Source organism: Podarcis erhardii (genome assembly GCF_964252035.2).
Source record: "Podarcis erhardii genome assembly, chromosome: 2".
NCBI classification, from domain to species: domain Eukaryota; kingdom Metazoa; phylum Chordata; class Lepidosauria; order Squamata; family Lacertidae; genus Podarcis; species Podarcis erhardii.
Window position 1 is genome coordinate 88962351 of NC_138498.1, and position 21462 is coordinate 88983812.

General features: G+C 44.5%; 1 protein-coding gene across 10 annotated transcripts in view; it reads right to left on the reverse strand.

Annotated features, from left to right (window-relative positions):
* The window catches only part of GRIP2 (glutamate receptor interacting protein 2), a 395495-nt gene that overhangs the window by 45809 nt on the left and 328224 nt on the right, over window positions 1-21462 (reverse strand). For all 10 annotated transcript variants that reach the window (XM_081852390.1, XM_081852385.1, XM_081852382.1 and 7 more), the window contains exons 8-12: window positions 11857-12004; window positions 9308-9477; window positions 4822-4947; window positions 3946-4098; window positions 2412-2598 (exon numbers count right to left, since the gene is read on the reverse strand). In XM_081852390.1, coding sequence (XP_081708516.1) covers window positions 2412-2598; window positions 3946-4098; window positions 4822-4947; window positions 9308-9477; window positions 11857-12004 — 784 coding nt within the window. The remainder of the gene's footprint in view (window positions 1-2411; window positions 2599-3945; window positions 4099-4821; window positions 4948-9307; window positions 9478-11856; window positions 12005-21462) is intronic.

Sequence of the window (21462 nt, forward strand, 5' to 3'; positions counted from 1 at the left end):
AAGTCACCTGGCATGAATATTAACAACTCCTGTGCAAATGTTTGACTCACAACGCAGAGCATGGCCCTCCATTTATGGGTTTTGTGCTTAACAATCTATTGGACAAGTAACAAAACCTAGAAATTGATTGGGCCTTCTGTGTGCTGCCAGATATAGCTGGCCACAAGGCATAACCTCAGTTAAAAACCCAGGAGTCTTACACAATATGTCCCAAATGAACAATTCCAAAGGATGATGTTGCATTGATTGAACAGGTGGTGCAGTGTAACTTACAGAAGCTACCCTTTGGGGTTACCAGTGATGTTCCAGACCCCAGGTAAAACTGTACCCAGCTTAGCTGGGCAGATATTGTCAATCTCCACATGAGTGGAGGGAACAAACAACTAACAAAGAGAATCCTGCTGGGCAGGCATGGAAGGAAAAAGCTAAATGCATGACTCATTCAATTCAGGCAAGTCTATATAGCAACACATTGCTTTTTTTTTTGCTTGGAGCTTTCGCAATAGCATAAAAAAACCTGGGCTGATTCCAAGCCCTCTGGAACTGCAAGCTTTGTTGAAGCCTGATCTGTTTATTTATTTGTGTGTTGTTTTAAAGCAAACAAACTGGTGATTTCATAACCATGAAGTTCACCCAAACTGCCGGGAGTAAAAGCAGCGATACCTGGGTCCATTCTTTTCTTTCAGATCTTATTGCTGGTCTTAGCTCCTTCAAGGAAAGGTGTGATAAAAATGCAGTTGGGGTTCAATGGTTGACTTCGGTGTAAATTAACTCACAAGCAAAAACCAAACCAGCTCAGATTTCATTCCTTTCACCCAACAACTACAGGCGACACAATGCAACCACATTCTACACCGCAATTACAGTCTGCACTACACTTGCGCTAGGACTGTGGGTGGGTGACTTTGATAATGATATCCTGTGCCAAAATGGCTACTTGGGCAAAATGGGAGCTATGGACAACAAAAGGAACACACATACAAACTGATTTCCTAAAGCAAGGGTGGGGAAAATCTGTGACTCTCCATATGTTGTTGAACTTTGACTCTCAACAGCCTTCACCACTGACAAGGGTGGCAGGGGCTGATCAAAGTTGGGGCTGATCAGAGTTCTAATCCAACAACATCTGGAGGGGGGCATCATGCTGGTTACTACTTAAGTACAGGCAGCGACCGATTCATGTGGGGCTTCTGTTCTGAGGCACTGCACACTTATGTGAAATCGCATATAATCAGAACACCCATTAAGAAAGACTGCAAACACCCCTTTTTGTGACGTTTTCAGGTCACTTCTGGGTTTGACATGATGCACGCATGCATGGTCACACACATATCAAATGCGCCTAAACCAGTTGCTGCCTGTATGTTGCTACCTTTCTCATTTTCAGCCTACGTTTATTCAGCATGTCTCTATTTGTTCATGTACCCATATCAATCTAATACAAAGAAAAAAAAAATTTGTGCATGGTTCAGATAATGCAGGGAGGAGGAACTTTTTCCAGTCCTAGGGCCGCATTCGCTTTCAGGCAACCTTTTGGGGGCCACGTTCCAGTGGTGAGCAAGGCTAGAGGCAAAGGCAGGTGGAACAATGTGGAACAATGAATGAGAATTGGTACCTTTGAGCAGTAGGTTGCTTCCTCTACATGCCTTTCTCTATCCTCCACCCAAGAAGCAATCAAGAAGCATTACCAGAGTCCAAGGACACATTCCAGCCAGGCAAAAATCACTCTCGGAGGGCACAAGCAGGGCTGGTGAGGAATGTGACTCCGAGGGCCAGGCAGAGATGTCTGGAGGGCCACATTTCCCCCTCCACCCTAGGCCTGAGGTTCCTCACCTGCTGGCTAATGCCTCTTGGAACCGCACCCAATATGAGGACAGGTGCCTTTTCTGAGAAGAACGAAATGAATTGTTATTCCAGAGAAGATGCAAGCTCTTTGCTGCTCCTCAGACGGCAGATGCAACATCAACGGAATCTATTCCTTCTGGCACTATATGAAGGGTGGTCAAATTTAGACCATAAAGCAGAGTGCGCCCTTTGGGTTAATCAAGCTGCAGGCTCACCAAGATGATTACAGTGCAATTTTAATGGATTGTAACCATTTCATGGTAGGATGCTTTTGATTGTTAGAAGGTTGAATAACACAGCAAGAAATCATCAAACCTCTAGAATGATGATGTTTCGTCTTGAGGAGGAAATAGAGCAAGCTGTGTTGAAACGGAGCACAAATAGGTAGTCTCTCTGATAGACTACCTATTACTACTCCCTTGACGGATGTGCCAGCCCAAAGTCACAAACAATTAGAATTCTGAGGAAGGTAATAAAGATGTGACCTCTGCGTGTGGGGAGACACCTCTATTAACAAAAGGGAACGCTATCATTATCATTTGAAACCCAAGAGCAAGGTCTCTAACCTCTCTGCTGGGCTGTCAGGCTCAATAAATCGGATGAGAGGTGGAGAAGAGAGAGTTTCAGTAGCAAAGATCCCTCCCTGCAGCTGCAGTCCAAAGCCATTCAAGGGGTCTCCTCTTAGAATCACCTCTGTTGTTTCCGTATGAACAATCTGCCCTCCAGGTCCCACAGTGCTAGAGGCCAATGACACTGAAAGGAGAGAGACAGCATCATGGTAGCAATAAACTCTTTTCGGAACAGCTGCAATTTGTGCTCTGTTTTTACTACAAACAACACCTCCCTTCCTTCATTTTGAAGTACAGTGGTACCTCAGGTTGCATACGCTTCAGGTTACAGACTCTGCTAATCCAGAAATAGTACCTCGGGTTAAGAACTTTGCTTCAAGATGAGAATAGAAATCTCGCAGCAGTGGCGCGGTGGCAGTGGGAGGCCCCATTAGCTAAAGTGGTGCTTCAGGTTAAGAACAGTTTCAGGTTAAGAACAGACCTCCAGAACGAATTAAGTACGTAACCAGAGGTACCACTGTACATTATTTGCTACCGGAGCACTAGGCTTTTGCAGTCCCCAAATGATGGACCTAGGTTTTATATCTATCATGACCAAAACTATTCCTCACTGAACAACCCAGAAGCTTGCGCCCATTGGAAATTTGCCACCGGAACCCAGTTTCTTCACTGTTTGGTCAAACCCCTTTCAATCCTAGTCTGGGGTGCAGAGAAAGTCTATAGAGGGCAACATCATATTACCATGTGGCCCAGAGAGATGAAATATGCAGCTAAGGCAGGTTTTGAGCTCAAAGAGAGATGCACACAGAACATATAAGAAGTGCTGTGGTTACAACATCCTCCTCGACTAGCTGCAGTAGGAAAGATCAGCTCAAAGAGGGAAGGGAAACCCAAAGAGAGGAAAACTAACATCAGATAAACTTTTTACCATACAGATGAACTGATGAATGGCTTTGGGATAGTTCCCAACTGCACATTCACTAGGCTGAAGACTGTGGTTGAGGGGGGCCGACAGAAACATATGTTCAGCTCTACTGTGCACATAATTGAGTGTGTGAATTAAGTAACGCCGACAGTAGGCCTGGGCTTGATATGCATGCCCCGTGATGGAGGAGGAAATAGTGCTCAACAATTTGGAAACACCAACATCCAGATACACCCTCTTTAAAAGGTGAAAGGACAAAGAAGATCCCAATACCAACTCTGAGCACCTTCCAGTCATTAAAAAATATGTCTCTAACTCTCTCACACACAGCTTCTGGGAACCACTGAGGCAAGTGGCAGGAACTTCAAGTTTCTAGCAATTTCTGAGGGGGATTTGAAAGCTCCACAGGGAACTTAAGGGACCCCCAATAGAAAAACTGGAGGAAGAATTGAAAGGATATGCCTTTTGTTATTTACTTTTTAAAAAAGAGAGCAGAGAACTGCAACAGTAGTTTAAGTAATGAATACTTTAATTCCAAGTAACCCTGAACAGAGAAGGCCTACATACCTACCCACCCCCCATTAGTCAACTGCCTGTGACCCTTACATGAGCTTTTGTGCTCCTTCTTTCTTTGTCTTCTCCTCAACATGGTGGCCCGTGGGCTCATGGGATGGTTGCTTCGAGGTAGAGTATTAGAATTCTGGCAGGCAAACGCCGACGTGTTCATCGTGGGAGATGCAAAGCTGGCAGCTACAAGAGCTGGATAGAAACGCAGGCTTAGTGTCAGAAATCAGCCTTACTTGCCATCATTGTTGGCCCCAACCTTTATCCCACACATGCCTATTTGTGTACAATGCACGTGCCTGAACATATACCAAAAATGAGTAGCTTACTAGTAATTATTTTCCCCTCCCCAAAGCACATTAAAAAAATAGTTATGTTAAAACTTCACCCCACCTCTCTGCAGGATGCCAGCGTATTTTGCTGGCCTACAAACTGCTAAACCTGCCAAATTCCACATTGCTGAAGGAGTTTCTCTGGAGCTTTCATCGTAGGGACTCCCCCACTCCTCAATCACATTCTTTTAGAAAAGAATTAAGTGGAAGATTGCATCACTACACCATGTGGTTCATTGTGCTTTCATAAGGAGCACAGAAGGGGTCCTGGCTGAAGACCTAATCTCCTTTCAGTGGACAAGACAGGTAAAAGTAGAAGAGAGACAGATGACAATGAATACCAAGGGTGTGCTAGGGCAGAGTCAGGAGAAGTTGATGGAAGACTAGGCAACTTCCATAATGGCTTTGTTTGAAGACATGGGTCTACTGGATGGAACAGGAGAAGTATGAGATGTCTTGACAAATGGAAAGGGGGCAAGGCTTGTCCACAGGAGCAAAAAATGTGGCAGATTCAGTGCTGCTTGCAGAGAATGCAAAATTGTGGCCGGGCAGATCAACAGAGAAGAGAAAATCAAGAGAGTGTTACATTTGCAGTAATCCTGGCTGGATGTCTGGTTCCAGGTGGGTGTCTTGCAATGCCCTGGATGGTGAGTGTGGCAATAGCTGACGCAGGGATCCCAGCAATGGTGGTGGTCGCTCTTCTGCACTTTGACTTTGTCCAGCATGATGCAGGAAATATGACAAAAAAGGGAAAAAGGACAGCGTAATTATACATGGCACGCAAAGCAAATTTGTGGTTATCACACTATTGGGGGGGGGGAGTCAAGAAGACTATGGATAGGTGGTTCTATCAGGACAGAGTCTTCGTCTGTTTGGGGGACTAAAGTATATGCTATTAAGAGCCTCCTCCCCCCAGCCACACAGCTTCAAAGATCCTGGTAGAGGTTACAGCAGTCTACAGACTGCACAAGTTCTGTTTGTGACTTTCATCCTAGAGCACAGGGCCCTTTGCAGGGCTAACCAGATTCAGCATAGATTGACCAGTCCACATGACTTCCTTTCCTCAGGGAAAGACTTAACCATCCTCTCTGCTATATTTCTGCTGCTCATCTGTGGGCATGTGAACTTGTCACTGGGGATAGCATTTCTGGGAGAATCATTGCTTTAATTATCAGGAAGTTATACAGTTAAGAGATCATCTGCAAACCAAGAAGCAAGAAGTCACTGCTAACTCAAAATGGAAATCACAAGGTCGCATGCATGTATGACTCACGATGCTGCCTTATACTGCATTAGACCCTTGGCTCTCATAGTATCTACTGTACTATCAGTATCATCTAACCCAGAGTTTTCCAAACTTGGTCTCCAGCTGTTTTGGACTACAATTCCCATCATCCTTGACCACAGGTCCTGCTAGCTAGGGATGATGGGAGTTGTAGCCCAACTCATCAATATATTTCTAGGGCTGGGCCCTTTCTAATTCTGCTACCTGACCGGAAGGCCCAGGTTCAGCTCCTGGCATTTCTAGGTGCAGCTGGGAAGCACTCCTTTCTGAAACCTTGGAGAGATGCTACCAGTCAGTGGGGACAAAACAGACCAATGATCTGACTGTGTATAGGGTAGCTTCCTATGTTCCTTTTAAGTGAGGGAGCTAGGAATAAGATCTTCTGCATTTAGGACATGTGCTCCACCACTGAGCCACACAAGGTGCTGAATCTGCTAAGGCCTGAAACAGCAACTCTGGCTCGTTGGCCATTGAAGAAATCTTTACCATGTCTGAATTTAAAAGATATCGTTCATGGCAACAGACATTATTTGCCCATGTTAAAGATCCCCCCCTTACTTTTAAAACTAGCAAAGAAGAGCATGTGAATGCTCTCTCAATACACACATGGAACAGAGTGTTCTTCAACATCATTTCATTGAAAAATAAAAATGCTTGAGGTTATTCTCTTTTTGCTGATTTCATAGTGAATGCAGCTGCCTGTGTGTCTTGGTGTAACCAGAAACAAGAGTGCAGAGACATTTGCAAACACCTGACTCAAGGCAATTATATTTCTATAAATTGGCCCCAGAAGCTTAGTATCCACTGGAGAGTGGACGAAGGGAAAATAGACTGCTGATGTTTAAAGTCACGCAGGGAAATGGCTTTTTAGGTCAGAGGCATGTAGCGGAGTCACTTGTCGTGGGGGTGCTATTCCTCCAAAATACTCCATGCCCTCCATGCGCTGCCAGCATTTAAGCTGCCTCTGAAAGTTCAATTTGTAGAGCCGAGTATCTCATCCGTGAAGGATGGTTATCAGACTGTGCAAGGTTATAAGAACTGGAGTTTAACCATAGCTAAGAGAGATCGCTCACTGCAATATCAGCTGAAAAGCAGGACTTGTGGAAATTTATTCCTAAATCGCTGAGAATTTTGCCAGAGAAACTATAGTCGTTTTTACTAAGCCATACTTCTAAATAACTTCTGTAATAATGTTCCCAGCTGTCTGCAAGCACCTGCACATATAAACTGTCAAACCAATACTTCTGAAGTATGCCACTAGCACACAAAGAAGTGGTACTGTCAAGAGGAATGGGAAAGTGTGAACTTTCACCTTGGACACAACACCCAAATGCCAGGATTTCCATAGGTCAGGGATAGGGAACCTGTGGCCTTCCAGGTGTTTCTGGCCTTCCAACTTCCATCAGACCCAGCCATAATGGCCAATGGTGTGGGATGATGAAAGTTAAGAAGAAGAAGAGAAGAAGAGTTTGGATTTGATATCCCGCCTTTCACTCCCTTTAAGGAGTCTCAAAGCGGCTAACATTCTCCTTTCCCTTCCTCCCCCACAACAAACACTCTGTGAGGTGAGTGGGGCTGAGAGACTTCAAAGATGTGTCCTGATTCCAAAGTCCTTTTTAGCATGCAGGGGGCACACACTTTGACCAAGGGCCTAGCTCTCACTTAAATAAATATAAATCTAGATTTACATACCGTATTTTTCGCTCTATAGGACACACTTTCCCCCCTCCAAAAATGAAGGGGAAATGTGTGTGCGTCCTATGGGGTGAATGCAGGCTTCTTGGCTTCAGCGATAGCAACGCAAAGCCTAGGAAGCCTGCACTCCGGAGGCTTCGCATTGCTTTCACTGAAGCCAGAAGAGTCTGCTCTTTGAGGCTGGCGGTGGGGGAAAGCAGCGCTTCCCCCCATCGCCAGCCCCAGAGGATCAGGGGGCAGCGGGAAGGCGCGTGACGCCTTCCCGCTACTCTCCGACCCGGCTTTGAGGCTGGCGGTGGAGGAAAGCAGCGCTTCCCCCCATCGCAAGCCCCACAAGCTGGGTTGAAAAGCCCGCAGGAGCCGCACGCTCTTTAAAGGGTGCGCAGCTTCTGCAGGCTTTTCTATGAGGTGGAGGAATTCCCTCACCTCATAGAAAAGCCCGCAGGAGCCGCACAGCCTTTAAAGAGCGCGCCGCTCTTGGGGGCTTTTCCCCAAGGAGGGAGAAGGGACTGACTGGCCAAGTCCGTCCCTTCTCCCTCCTGTGGCCTTTTGCGGGAGATGGGGGAATTTCCCCCACCTCCCGCAAAACCGGCAGAAGCCGTGCGCTCTTTAAAAGGGCTGCACGGCTTCTCCTGGCTTTTCTAGGAGGTGGGGGGATTCCATCACCTCCCGCAGAAGCCCGCAGAAGCCGTGCGCTCTTTAAAGGGTGCGCGGCTTCTGCTGGCTTTTCTAGGAGGTGGGGGATTTCCGCCACCTCCCGCAAAAGCAGGAAGAAGGTCTTGGAGTAGCCGCTGGTGGGGGGGGGGAATCATATTTTTTCCCAGAGCCGCTGGTGGGGGGGGGGAATCATATTTTTTCCTTGATTCCCCCCCCCCTGAAAACTAGGTGCGCCCTATGAGCCGGTGTGCCCTATAGGGCAAAAAATACAGTACATTTTAGTTAATTAAATTTGCATGTGAATAAACAGAATAGTTCTGAAGCAAAAGGCATAAATTATTTGTTTTTAGATGTTGCACAGGAAACATGGAGTAGGAGCATCTTAGAAAAAGCATGATCTCCTGTATGTGAAATGGGGTGGGCGGGCAATCCTCCTTCTAACATGATGGTTGCCACCCACACTTTCTTTAAGTAATTTTCAAAAAGTTGCCTGCTGAATTAATCTAAGCATCTTTTCAGGGAAACTTTTTAAAAAGATATATGAATTAAGTGATTTATCATTTAAAGTTGTAGCCCTGGTTTAATTCATAATGCAGCTTCACCCATGATGGTAATGACATTCAGCAGGTACCTTCTGTGCCATCTTTAAATGTTTGCTGAAAAGAGGCAGGCAGTTAAGAGTACAGCCCCTACAATGGTTTATTAATATTTGTTTTTAATTTCTTTTAGCTTTTAACTTGTTTTTAATTTTTTATGACTGTATTGTTTGGCTTTATGTTTTTAAACCACTGTGATTTATCTTTATGATACAGTGTGTTATATAAATAAATATTTCACTGTATAAGAACACACAGGACCTAAACCTGTCTTTGGTTTAGCCATCAGCCTTGGCTAGAACAGTGTTTCTCTACTGAAAGGTCAATATTAGCACATCTCTCATTTTACATCTGCCAGATATATATTTACCTGCCTGTTTGACTAAATGAATATGAGTTTGTGAAAACTGTCTTTAAATAACAACTATTGTGTTGGATCCAGAGTCATTCATGCTTGTAGACAGATTAAATCTGGATCCAGCTGATTGGGTATGAATATTTTTTGGAAGATCCACGATCCAATGAAAGGTCAGGTTTCAATCACCTCTCACCTGCTTTTAGCATCCTTATCCAATTTTTTTATTTAGAAGATGTATAAAGTGCTTAAGAAAGAAAATCCCTAGGTAGTGTACAAATAAAACTGCCTATAAAACAGTTAAATCCATAAAAATGCACAATATAGTCTATTATGTTTCTATGGGATGACAATGCCAACCAAGGAACTCTCACAACCTAACAGATATTCTGCAAAGGCCAGACGGACACAGTTTGGCTATTACACGCCAGTTCCCAGAGGGAGCAGTGTTGTGTCATATCTTACAATCAATCTTGGCACACACCCGTGTCTGGAGGCTTGAGGGGGAGTCTACTCTGGTGTGCAGGTAGTATCTCCAGCTTGACGTTTTCTGACGTTGCAGCTAGCAGTTGGGTAGCCTCCAGCAAGGAGCAATGTTCAGTGCTGGTGCCATCAATGGAAAGAATGTGATCGCCAACATGCAAGGCCCCACATCTGCAGGAGAAGACACAGAGCAAAACAAACAGAGGAGTTACCTGTGGTTGCCACTACAACAATTCACAACCTAACTGATTCACACAAACACACAGGCCTCACCCACGTCCTGTTTACCATTGCGTGAAACCTGCTTCCTGCAATGTTCTCTGTTGGGATTTAGCTGAAGTCAAAATTTAGAATGCCAGGGGTCCAGCCTTGGATCCATCTGGTTGGACACACATGAAAGCACAGAGATTTCATCCAAAAGGCTATCAAGATGGCTTGGCTGCGAAATGAAGTTACCCTTCACTATGAACTGAAGCGAAAACATTCATGTGTCAAACAGAGTCTGAGAATTATATTTAAGTATCCAAGGGTCTTTTCCAGGCAATAAATATCCTAAACTTTATCCTCATTTGCTTTTATTCTTTGCCATTTGGCACTTTAAAAAAGAGTTTGAGTGATCAGGACAGACAAGTTCCGCATAGGAGATAGGGACTTTTACAGCCTTTCAGAAGGAACGTTTTGGAAAACAAAATGTTTGTGAAATGACACACACTGGTACTAGATAGTGTTTAACATTCTGTTGCCTAAAAGGGCTATAGAGGAGCACTCCCAGGCTGCTGGGGTTGTATACTCACACAACCACATTTCAATTAGCATTCAAAACAGCAAAAGGGGTGGTAGCTGGGGAAATGGTATTTCTCACCAAAAAGTTGGGGGAAAGGTAAAGAAGTATGAAGCACTGGGGAAACAAATTATTCCCCCACTAAAATACTTTGAGACAAGACCTCTGAAACATGAACAACAAATGATGAGTTTCTTTATGGACACAAAACAAAAACACACCTGTAAAGGGCCAAATAAAGTGTACAAGAAGACATACTGAATGGGAGCTCAGTCTTTGCCGGAAAACCACTGTTCCATGCATCAACTGGGATCTCAAACAGAAACTCCCAAATTAATTTTTTTAAGTTATGCTCATAGAGACACATTCAATCTCCTGAATAGGAATAAGTGCCTGGCGTGCTCTAGTTCATGGGGTCACGAAGAGTCGGACACGACTAAACGACTAAACAACAACAATTCAATCTCCAACAAACTGAATTTGGTTATCTTTAACAAGATGGTATGGTGAATTCACTTGCAACAGCACTGTCACATGCTTCTGTTGGCACTTGTGTCTTACAGTACTGGCCTTATATCAATTTATAGAGCAGTAGCTGTGTCAGTCTGTTGCAGCAAAAAAGGAAGAGTGTTCTTTCAAGGTGGAACTGCTGAAAATCACTGCTATAGAAGGGGGAAAGAAGAAAGAGTACTTCCATGGAGTGAAGTCAACTTCATGCTTCTGATTAAGGGCTATCCTGAGTTAAAGTGTGTATACACTCATGGGTTTGGGGTTGTTGTTTTTTTTGAGCAAGTGGGAGTGTCAACAATGAGGTCAGACCGTGCTTTTTTCTGGGGGATACAGGGGTACACATTGTTGTTTAGTCGTTTAGTCGTGTCCAACTCTTCGTGACCCCATGGACAAGAGCACGCATACCCCTAAACATTTTGTGAATCTTAAGCTTGGCCTCATTGAGGAGCAGTATTTCAATATGAGTAGGAAAATGAGAGTACATCTAAACTTTTTTTTAGAAAAAAAGCACTGAGGTCAGAGGAAAATGAAAGGCAGGGGGTGTTTGCCTTTACGGTACCAAAAGACTCTTTATTCTTTTTGACTTCTGTCAGTGGTTTGCAAATATTCAGTCTTGAAATGACAATTTTCCACAATAACTTGCCTGCTAAGAAACACAATATACACTAGGGGCATATACACAGGATATTTGCCTGGGTCTGCTGGGCCTTGCCATTGTCCTATGTTACCTGAGTAAGCATTCTAGACCGCTGGTCTTCAACTGATGGGTTGGGAGCCACTACCAAGTTGTAGCCTAACCTCAGGTACACTGTCCACCACATAAATATATGGCTTAAAAAAACATGAAGTAGGTCCCCAAGGACTTGTTTAGGCTAAAAGGTGAGTCCCAAAACTGAAAGGGTCGAAAACTAGTGCCCTAAAACACACCCCTGTGTCTGCACATAGCGTTAGAAAATTGGTACTCTGGTCTTTCAGAGAAACCTGCCTACCGTTATTCATCCCATCCAGAAACCCACAGTTCGCCAGGACACAGTTTGAAAACCCTGCCCCTATGCTGTTGAGCACCCCAACTCCATTGAATATACTGGATATTCCTTATTCATGGCACATATTCCTTATATTGATGCATTTTTCAAATACCACCCTACCCCCCCCACTCCGCTGCCCCATTAGTTTCAAGAGATGGAAAGATTTAAAGTATGAGGAAAGGGGAAACAAAGTAGAGATGGGAGAAGACCCAACAGAGTTTGGCTTCGTACCTGTCTACCACACTGGCTGGCTTGATCTTGTCAATGACTATGACCTGCTTATTCCGATGGGTGTTTGTTGCTAGTGTGATTCCTAGTACGGAGCCGGGAGTCTTTGCAATTTCCACTAGCAAAGGACCTGAAGCATTGGCTACTGTATCTATAAAACAAACAAACAAACAAACAAAAACATTTAAAGTTGCTTCTGCTCAAGTCATCCCAACGAGAACACTGGCCAGGCTACAAAGTGCGTGCTGTTGTGTTCATGCTCTGCTCAAACACATATGGACACTCAGGGCACATCAATATCCCCAACTTTATTCAGAAGTTTCTGTTGCCAAACCTTTATACATCTATGCCACCCTTGAAAATTCAAAAGGAAGGGGTACCTCCGGTGCTGTTTCACACGATATGGCAAATGTGCTTGCAGTGTCCCCCTCCACCCCTCCATCTTTGCCGTCATCCTTTCCTGACGGCTTGAGGTCAACAGTGAAAAGACAATGTCTGCTGAGAATGGGATAGAGCAGTGCAGAGAGGCTTAAGGTAACAGGGAGCAGAAACCAGAAGCTGAACAAACTGCAGGGGAGCTGCTGTAGAACAGCTGGAGCAAGCAGGGTTCAGGGCCAAGGGATTAGCCAGATGCTAGGACCATGGATAGCTCCAGGACAGATCAACTGCTAGAGTTAAACTGAGCCTTTATTATTCTGGTGTACTGCTCAGAAGTCTGAACCAAGTCTTGTCCCTCCTTGGTAGATTTTTTGCTTCTTATTTATTTTTTTAAAAAGACACATGGGGTTTGGGGAGTCATGCTCTGGCCCTGAATCCAGCATTTCTTGGGCACCCTGTGGCTTCTTGGCATCTCAGACAAGAAGGACTGAGGTGAACATGGCACCCTCGAGAGTTGGCGGGGTTGTTCCTCAGTAGTCTGGACTGCTTGTCCACACATCTTTGTAAGAAAGACTTACAGACTGGACTGCAGGTTCACCAAGGCTACAGGGATTTCCCAACAGCATTTCTTCCATGTTGCTATCTAGATGTGTACTGGGAGCCAGATATAACATCCACTAGGGTGTGCAAACAGCTTTGCATGGGGGACGAATTACAAGGTCAAGTGGGGTGCTTTCTCACATCCCCAAGTCAAAGTGTGATGTCAATCTCCCCCCATCAGTTCATGGCCCCCCAAAGCCTCATGTCACTTTGTTTCTATGTTTTTCTGTCTCTTATAGCTCCAAGTTTTCCTATAGTTCTTTATTTCTCTTTTTCACTACTTCACCTATTATGCAAGTAGAAACAAGAATATCTAATATTCATTCAGATCACATTCCTAAATGAAGGCTATAGGAAAACATATTTTTAAAGCCTCACATTATGAGATTAAGTATTGAGACTGAAGCTGTATATACAAACATAATTCTCTTCTCTTTGTAAATTGTAATCTTGGCATTTCCTGTTTAGATTGGTTTCAAATGATCTAATTAAGTATTACTTAAGCTAAAGCTGAACAGCTAGAAAGATAGCATCAGACTAAGCTCTGCAAGACTTTAGATCTGAGCTTTCCAGCTGCTCAAATTTAGTAAAGTTAGCTTACACTGGCATGCAAATGAGCTTCAAAGTTTGCAGAAAGTGATTGTTGCTTTGACCTAGTAAGTGCAACTCAGCTCTTTGGCAATTAACTCTATTCCATGAGACAACAGATAGGAAAGGAAAACTTTCAGAATTCAAGAAAGTTCCAGCCTCTTTGGGCCAAGGGGCACATTTGCAAATCTAAAAAAAAAAAAAAAACTATTGTGAGCAGAAAAAATGAAACTGTGATCCCCTTGTTCTGCAAAATTATTACCGTTCAATTTATGTGCTTGAAACTGTATGTCATTGCCAACCTTTTACCACCTTAGGTGGGAACATATTCAATAAGTGCATGTTTAGAAATCAAAGGACAGATGACTTGGCACACATCAGTATCCAATACCTTTCAATAATACAGGAAATTGCTTTTTTTGTTTAACCTGAAGGTAGTTAGGGGGCAGATAAAGGAACACCCCCAAGACAGGAAATACCTATCAGCCTAGAAACATAAAACCTCTTCCCCTCAAGGCAGGAGAAACTCATCACAAAGCAGTAGTATTCATTAAAAAGATAAAAAATGAATGAATCACCACATAGCCTGCAATCAGGAAGCTCAGAGCACCTCAGATACACAGAGGCCAGCAAGTGCTATATTAACCTGTTCTGTCACTTCAAAGGAAAAGCTGATGGAATCAATTCAAGGAAATCCTGCAGTCCCTTCTTTGCTTCTTGATGAGTCAGAGCAAGGCTTTTCACTCCCACACCACCATGCCTATTTCCTTTCCATTCTGATAAAATGCTGGTATATACAGACTTTGTTCATCAAGGACAGCCGGTCCCTGTTTTTTGGTAACCGCCCCCCCCCCGCCCGATGCTTTGTGAAAATGTTTGCAGTGAGAGTTGCTAGCATTGCCCTTCCTCAGGGTCCAGCTGCTTCCCTTCATGGGTTATAAGAGTTAAACCTCACCTGAGTGACTCCTATCATTAGGGCACATATCCATGTAAATGCACATGTGGGAAACCTCAGGCACCATGCAGTGCCCACAGCCTGGCATTTCGTCACACTGCAGCTATGTTTTGAACCGTTTTGTCGATGACATATTGCCTGCCAACAATGTTTTGTAAGTTATTATTGTTTAACCAAAAGAGCAAACTATTCAGTCGGGTGATTGTAGAAGAAATGAGTACAGGAGACAGGAGATACAGCACAGCTTTTGCCAGCCACTGCGCAGCAACGAGTATGTAGGAGTTCAGAAAGTGATCCTTGACATTGGAATTAGGGTGTTAAAAGTCTGTGCCCATTTGCAGGGTGTGCTGCACCTGTTAGATTCAGAGCTCCATCGGTCCCTACGTCCCAGCCAGGGATGGAGAACTTCATTCCACCACATTTCCTTCTGGGCACATGCCAGTTGTAGGCTGGGCCAGAGACAACATGGGCAGAGCAAAGAAGGAAAGCGTTACCTTTGCACAGTTAGGCTTGTTTCTACTCACTTGCACTCCCTGCTCTGTATCCTCCATCCAGGTGAGCAGGAGGCATTATCAGAGTTCAATGACATTTTCCAGTCAGGTTAAAAAACAACTCCAAGAGGGGGAAAAGCAGGACCAGTAAGGGCTGGGGCCTGGGGAGAATCCAGAGGGCCAGATAGAGATGCCTGAAGGGCCGCATTTGGCCCCCAGGCCTGAGGTTCTCCATCCCTGGGCTAATGCGTCTCAAAACTACATCCTACATCAGGGGTGGCCAACTCCCAAGAGACTGTGATCTACTCACAGAATTAAAAACTGGCAGTGATCTACCCCCTTTTTTGAGCTTTTTTTAAGGAAGGGAAGCCCCATTTTGTTAGGGTGCAGGGGAAAGTTGTTGAACTTTTCTTAGGGAGAAGGAAAGCCCCAGTTTTTGAGAATTCAAGCCTAAGATCAAGGGAGAAAGGGGAACAACCACTCACCAACAGATCACTGGGGAAACAAACAACCTCGCCAAGTAAACCCCGTCTTCCGTTCTGCAGATCGTGCAACAATGCAGAGCTGGGTGAGGGAGTGGGGGTGAATTCTATTTTACCAACGCTAAGGAAAAGGACCCAGCGATTGACCATGATCTACCAAAACCTCCCGGGGATCTACTAGTAGATTGCGATCGACCTGTTGGACATCCCTGTCCTACATACTAACAGGCACCCTTTACTTTGTCTCATGTTCCAGGTTCCATGTCATATGGATCAGTGAGTACATATACAAAATATACAGAGCTTAGAGCATGGTAACTACTGCTCATTAGGCACAATTTTGCTGTGTACCTTACAAATATAGTTCAAAAGGCATAAGATGCATCTATGTTGCTTCTGTAATACCGATTCAGAGTTTATAACGGGGGCGGAGGGGAGGGGAAATGGCAGCCATGCAATTAAGGTGTTATTCATGACAACTACAGAGCTAAGCTAGCTTTTTAATAATTAGCAAAACAAAACAAAAAAAACAAAAAAAAAAAACCCCAACCTCATCCGTATATCAGAAAAGCATTGCATGGTCAGGCCCTACTGCCTCTTCTAGGGGCCTTTCCAGAATATTGTCTTGAGCAATAAAGGCACAGCTGGTGCTCAGCTGTTTTCAGGGGATCCAGGCAACTTCCCCACCACAATGTTGGCACTGCAGGAAAGCCACATTTTCTCATCACCGAAAACCTGCATATTTTTGGCTGTTGAGAACGTGGCATTCTCCCCCTGCCTCCAGCACTTCAATCACGGTTGTGAATGACACGGGGACATGTGTGCCATGGGCCCCTATTGTCTACGGTCTGCAATGCAGTAAAGTGCCATTGTGCTTATGTCCTGCTTGTAGGCTTTTCATAGGCATCTGGTTGGCCATTATGAAAACAGATTGGGGGATTAGGAAGGTCTTTAGACTGATCCAGGAGGGCTTGAATTAAGTTCTTCATGCTACCTCCCTCCCCTTTTGCATTGGTTCACGGTTTTGTGAATTTCCTTTGGCCTCCCTACCATTCTTCCAACGCTTTGAATGAATTTTGTAGTTCCCCACTCTGATGTTTCAGCACTTACTTCCGCTGTTTAATAATAAAAAAAATGTAAATATCAGCCCTGCAGGGGGGCTATAATCTCCTTCCAGACTGCAACCCTACTTAATCCACTGCAAGATCTTCCACCACTAGCACCCAACCCAAAGCTATCACTGGTGTGACTGTAAACAAGGATGGAGGGGTTTTTTATTGGTTGCCTGGAAAGGTCCACATTTAAAATGCGGCAAGCTGTCTTGTTTAAAAGATGCCGGATAAATAAAAACAGCACCAATTCAAGTCTCATTTTAAAATTTCAGCTTGCACTGAAAAGCTAAGAGGGAACTAAAAAAAGAGAAGTGTTAGCTCCAGGGAGGAATATAGAAAGATATGCAACAAACCTAAAGGCGTCAGATGCTTTCATTTCCCCCAGCCAGAAGATCCAGACTGATTGGCAACGTTTGCGTTAGCAACATTGCCAAGAGCCAGGAGTATCAGACACCACATGCTGCTGACATCAGGTAAAGTGAACAGGCGGCTATTCTTCCTCTGGCTCTGACTCCCATGTGCAATGCTGAGCAGAGATCACCCATCCAAATGGGGGCAGAACTCACTGAGGGCAGAACCAGGTGCCATCGAGCTGCTGCTCTTCATCATGTCTTTTTCTCCTGCTAACGTCTAGTATAGTTTAGGGAAAGGTCTATCGCTTAGAAGGGAGCAGATGCTTCCCAAGCAGGAGGCCCAGAGTTCTATCTTTAGCATTTCTGGTTTATTCAGGACTGGAAAACATGTCTGCCTGAGACCTCTGAGAGCTATTGACAGTCAGAGTAGAGGAACCAATCTCCAGATTCAGGCTACAATAACGCTGTTTACTTCCTGCCTGCTCCCCCAGCACAGCCTCACATAATCAGCTGTCAGCACCAGGGCAGTGTCGAGCACAAGGCAATGGCATCACACACTGTACAGTGGTGCCTCGCAAGACGAAATTAATCCATTCCGTGAGGCTCTTCGTATAGCGGTTTTTTCGTCTTGCGAAGCAAGCCCATTGACAGCTTAGCGGATTAGCGCTATTAGCGGTTTAGCGGCTTTTAGCGGATCAGCTGATAAGCGGCTTATCAGCGGATCAGCTGATAAGCAGCTTAGCGGCTTAGGAAAAGGGGGGGGGAAGGGGGAAAAATCCACAGGAACTCGCAAGACATTTCGTCTTGCGAAGCAAGCCCATAGGGAAATTCGTTTTGCGAAGCGCCTCCAAAACGGAAAACCCTTTCGTCTATCGGGTTTTCCGTCTTGCAAGGCATTCGTCTTGTGGGGCACCACTGTATTGTATTAGGGGAGAGGCCATCAGAAGTCAGACATAATGGGAAACCGTGAGTTGCCACTATGTGACCAAGCAAAAATGAGCCAGGGCTAAACCACAGTTTCATATCCTGGTTTGTTCCCTAAGTAGAGGTTGAATGAATTCCCTGAGTTTGGATGTAATGGGGAACTGTGGTTTGTATTAACCACTTCCAAACACCTCACAGGAGAAGGAGAAGAGGAAAGGAGAGAGCTGGCTGTGTGAGCATAAGGCTTGCCATGGCTCATTCCCAGTGAAGGAAACCACGGTTAACTGTGATGTCTGAATGAGGTCACAGAGTGGGGTAAGTTCTGTGCCAGGTTCTGAACTTACAGAAGACACATCTCTGACTTAGCTCAAATTAGGGTCCAGGCAGCAGAAGCAAGGTGTATTGTCAGTACTATTTTGAAATTGTTGTTGTTGTTTTTAAGGCAAATTGAGTTAAGTCTGTATCAGTTTGCTTATTTGGGGTGAGGAAGGTGGAGCAATGGTGTTAGGGCAGGGACTTCAAGATCTACTGGCAGTACATAAATCCATCAGTGCGGACAGGCCAGTGGGAAGTAACAGACTCTAAATAGACCCCATGAACTCTTAAATGGGGCATTCCAACACAGGAACACTGGAAGGAAGCAGGAGAAGCCACAGCTAAGCTACATCATATTAACATATTGTCCATGCAATTCTTACTGAAAAGCTTCAGCCAACTGTTTTCAGGCACAGTGGTCTGCTTAAATATGGCACTGTGAACGATCAAGAGCTTGACATCTCTTACTGCTGAGCTAAGGGCAGAGATGTACAGCTAACCCCCCCCCCCCACAAACTGTCCACCCCACCATAGCAGCAGCTTTTATAATTCATGTAGAAATAATCAATAAAAGGAAGCTAGCCCTGAAAGGGTAATAATATCTTGCACGATTGTATTGACTACACCGTAAGAATTGCAAAATGCTTTACAAGCAATGAATTTGGCCTCTCAGCACCATTAGGAAGGGTAGGGGTCTGCCTGCAAATTACAAACAGGAAAAGCAGCAGATGAACAGTTGCAGCAGAAACATACTAGGAGCGGCAAAAGAGGGTCAAAGGAAGATCAAACCACTCCGACAGAAATATACTTTGCCCCTAAAGGTCACCCAGCTTTCAACAAGAAGAAGAATGGGGAGCTGGGAAAAGAGATCTGTTTAACGTTTCTCTAATATCAATCATTTCCCCATGGCCTAGTGATGGACTGCTGTGATGTAGTTTTGCACACGCACAACCCCACTCCCAAGCAAAGACTCTGAGAAGTGTATTTGGTGTGCTTTATTAAAGATGCTTAAAGATCTGCAGGAAGACGCAACAAACAAGTGCATGTTTGGAATTGGCATGGAGAATGGAGGGCATACAGGTCCAGGTATCTTATCTCTGGTCTTGGGCAACACCACTTGACTTGAACCTTGTCACCTAGGTGAGATTCTCATTGCCAACTCAGCTTGAAGGTTAGCTGAGGGAGGGGGGTCCTGCTGTGTAATATTCAGTAGGACTATTTCTGCAGGTCCCCAAAACAGACAGGGCATCCCCTTTAGCTCGACAAGCAGTTCAGACACCCCTCACATATATCCAATTAAGTCTCTGGAGATCTAATGTGAAAGCAATGAATCTCTAATTGTCTGCTGGTGTGTTAAAGGGCTCCTCTGAACTTTCCTTTGTGCTGCATCTGCAGGAACAGTTTTGGGATTTGGAGTTCCGTGCCCAAATGGTGGTTGTTTTTTGTTTCTTCTGGCATTTTCCCCAGGAAAACCCACATTTTACTGCCGAATCAAAGCAAACAATAGAAGGATATGCCTCCTATGCCCAACCTGTTTATTATGTAAAATAAACTGGGATATTGCAAAAGCCACAAACCTCTAGTAATCTGCCTCCAGAGGAAACACCACTGGGATAAGCATTGTTCCCTGGACCTTCTTATCCTTCAGAGAAGCAGGGGTAGCATAGCAATATATTGCACATACATGCACTCAAAATGTTCCTCTTGCTGCTCACAAACACATCCCTCTTCTTCTTCTTTGGCTTTGACACCGAAGTTCCCTTGGAAAGGATACTACAAGCTTCCGCATCCTTCATGTTTGATTGTGTCGCTCCACCAAACAACTTAAGACAACAAGCTGCCATTCCTCCCCTTGCTTCTCTAAAGGCCTAGGTAGACATGACAGCGCTAAATCCTACTGCAATCACGTGGGAAGTGAGGTGGGAGAGGAAAAGAGAACGCAGCCCACCTAAGGAAAAAGTAGGGGCGCCCAGCTGAGAGGAAATAAATCCTTCTTGGCTTTACTTCCCTGAAGCCCTTTCATCAATGCACACATATAATATTTATTGACATTTGTCTGCTACCCCAAAACATAAAGATTCCTACTTTTCTCTCAGTCACCTCACTTCTTGTTTTGGAACTCCAGCTGAAGCTGATGTTGACGTGGGGGTGGAGGGCTCAGATTTCTGTCGGAGGATTCAGATTTCCATGCCCCTTCTGCGCTTTAGACAGGATCATGTAATGCCTCCATTACAAGACCCTCGAAATTCACAAAACCAGCCAATATTATTCCAGATGCATTTGGTATGGGCAGAGGATACATATAAACACAGGAGATGCGCCATGCAATCCATTGCAAGGTACAACCCAGTTGCTCAGCATAACTGATCAGCCACTGCCAAAAATTAGGCTTCTGATGGAAGGACCAGATTCATGCAACATGACAGAGGGCATGTGAAGTATGGCATGCACACCTTTTCATGGGGCAACAACATCCCTGCCCATCAATGCCTCCTGGTGTGTACACAAACAGAAATGAATCTGACACCAATGAAGCTGTGCTGATGTTGAATAACTAGGAAATGCATTGGGGGAGGGAGGAACAACATCACTGTGCTCTAAGGCAGTAATGTGAACATGCCCCATTATTCCACCACCACAAAACACCTTGGAGATCTTTGATAAATGACAGCATTCTCCATTTGGGAAAATATCAACATGTAGCTTTCTCACTCAAGTATAGGAAGGATTACTTGGTTAGCTGAACATTTGTGTTCCCAGATCAAAGACACACCAGGAGCCGTCTCTCACTTTAATTCTCAAAGTAACGGCTAGGAAGCTTTTCATTCCACCTTTTAAGATATGGATTAGGAGCTATCAGTTGAGTGACTGGTTTAAAACTAAGTACTTAATTTGTGTCCACTGAGGGGTAAGCAGGTATGCACCCTTCAGATACACTGGGAAAAGTCAAATGAAAAGGCAATTGGAACGAATCTGGGGTAAGAGTTCTGTTTTAATTTGAAGGCTGTAAGCCTTCTTTGGTCCTTCTTCAAAGAGACTTGCCAGCTATGGCACCAGCTCTGCAGATCAGAATCCCCCAAATTATCCATGAAATTTGTACAACCTAGAATTTCTAATAGGGAAAAAAAGTTTTCCTTCACGGGGAACAGCTTCCCAGCACTTTTTCTGTCCCGTTCAAAATATGTCAAGAGCTCTTGTGTTACGAACAAAAGCTTAGAAGCATGAGGCATCTAACCCCACCATCACCCAAGACAGGAAACTTCAGGAATAAAAGTGTCACAATAAGGGAATACATGTTGGCGGATATAAAGAAGCAAGCAAACCCAAAGAAATATATGTGCCTACAAGGCAGAAAAGCAAGGAAATATTCACTCTGATGCGCTTTACTTCAAGAAGCCAGCTCCTATCAGC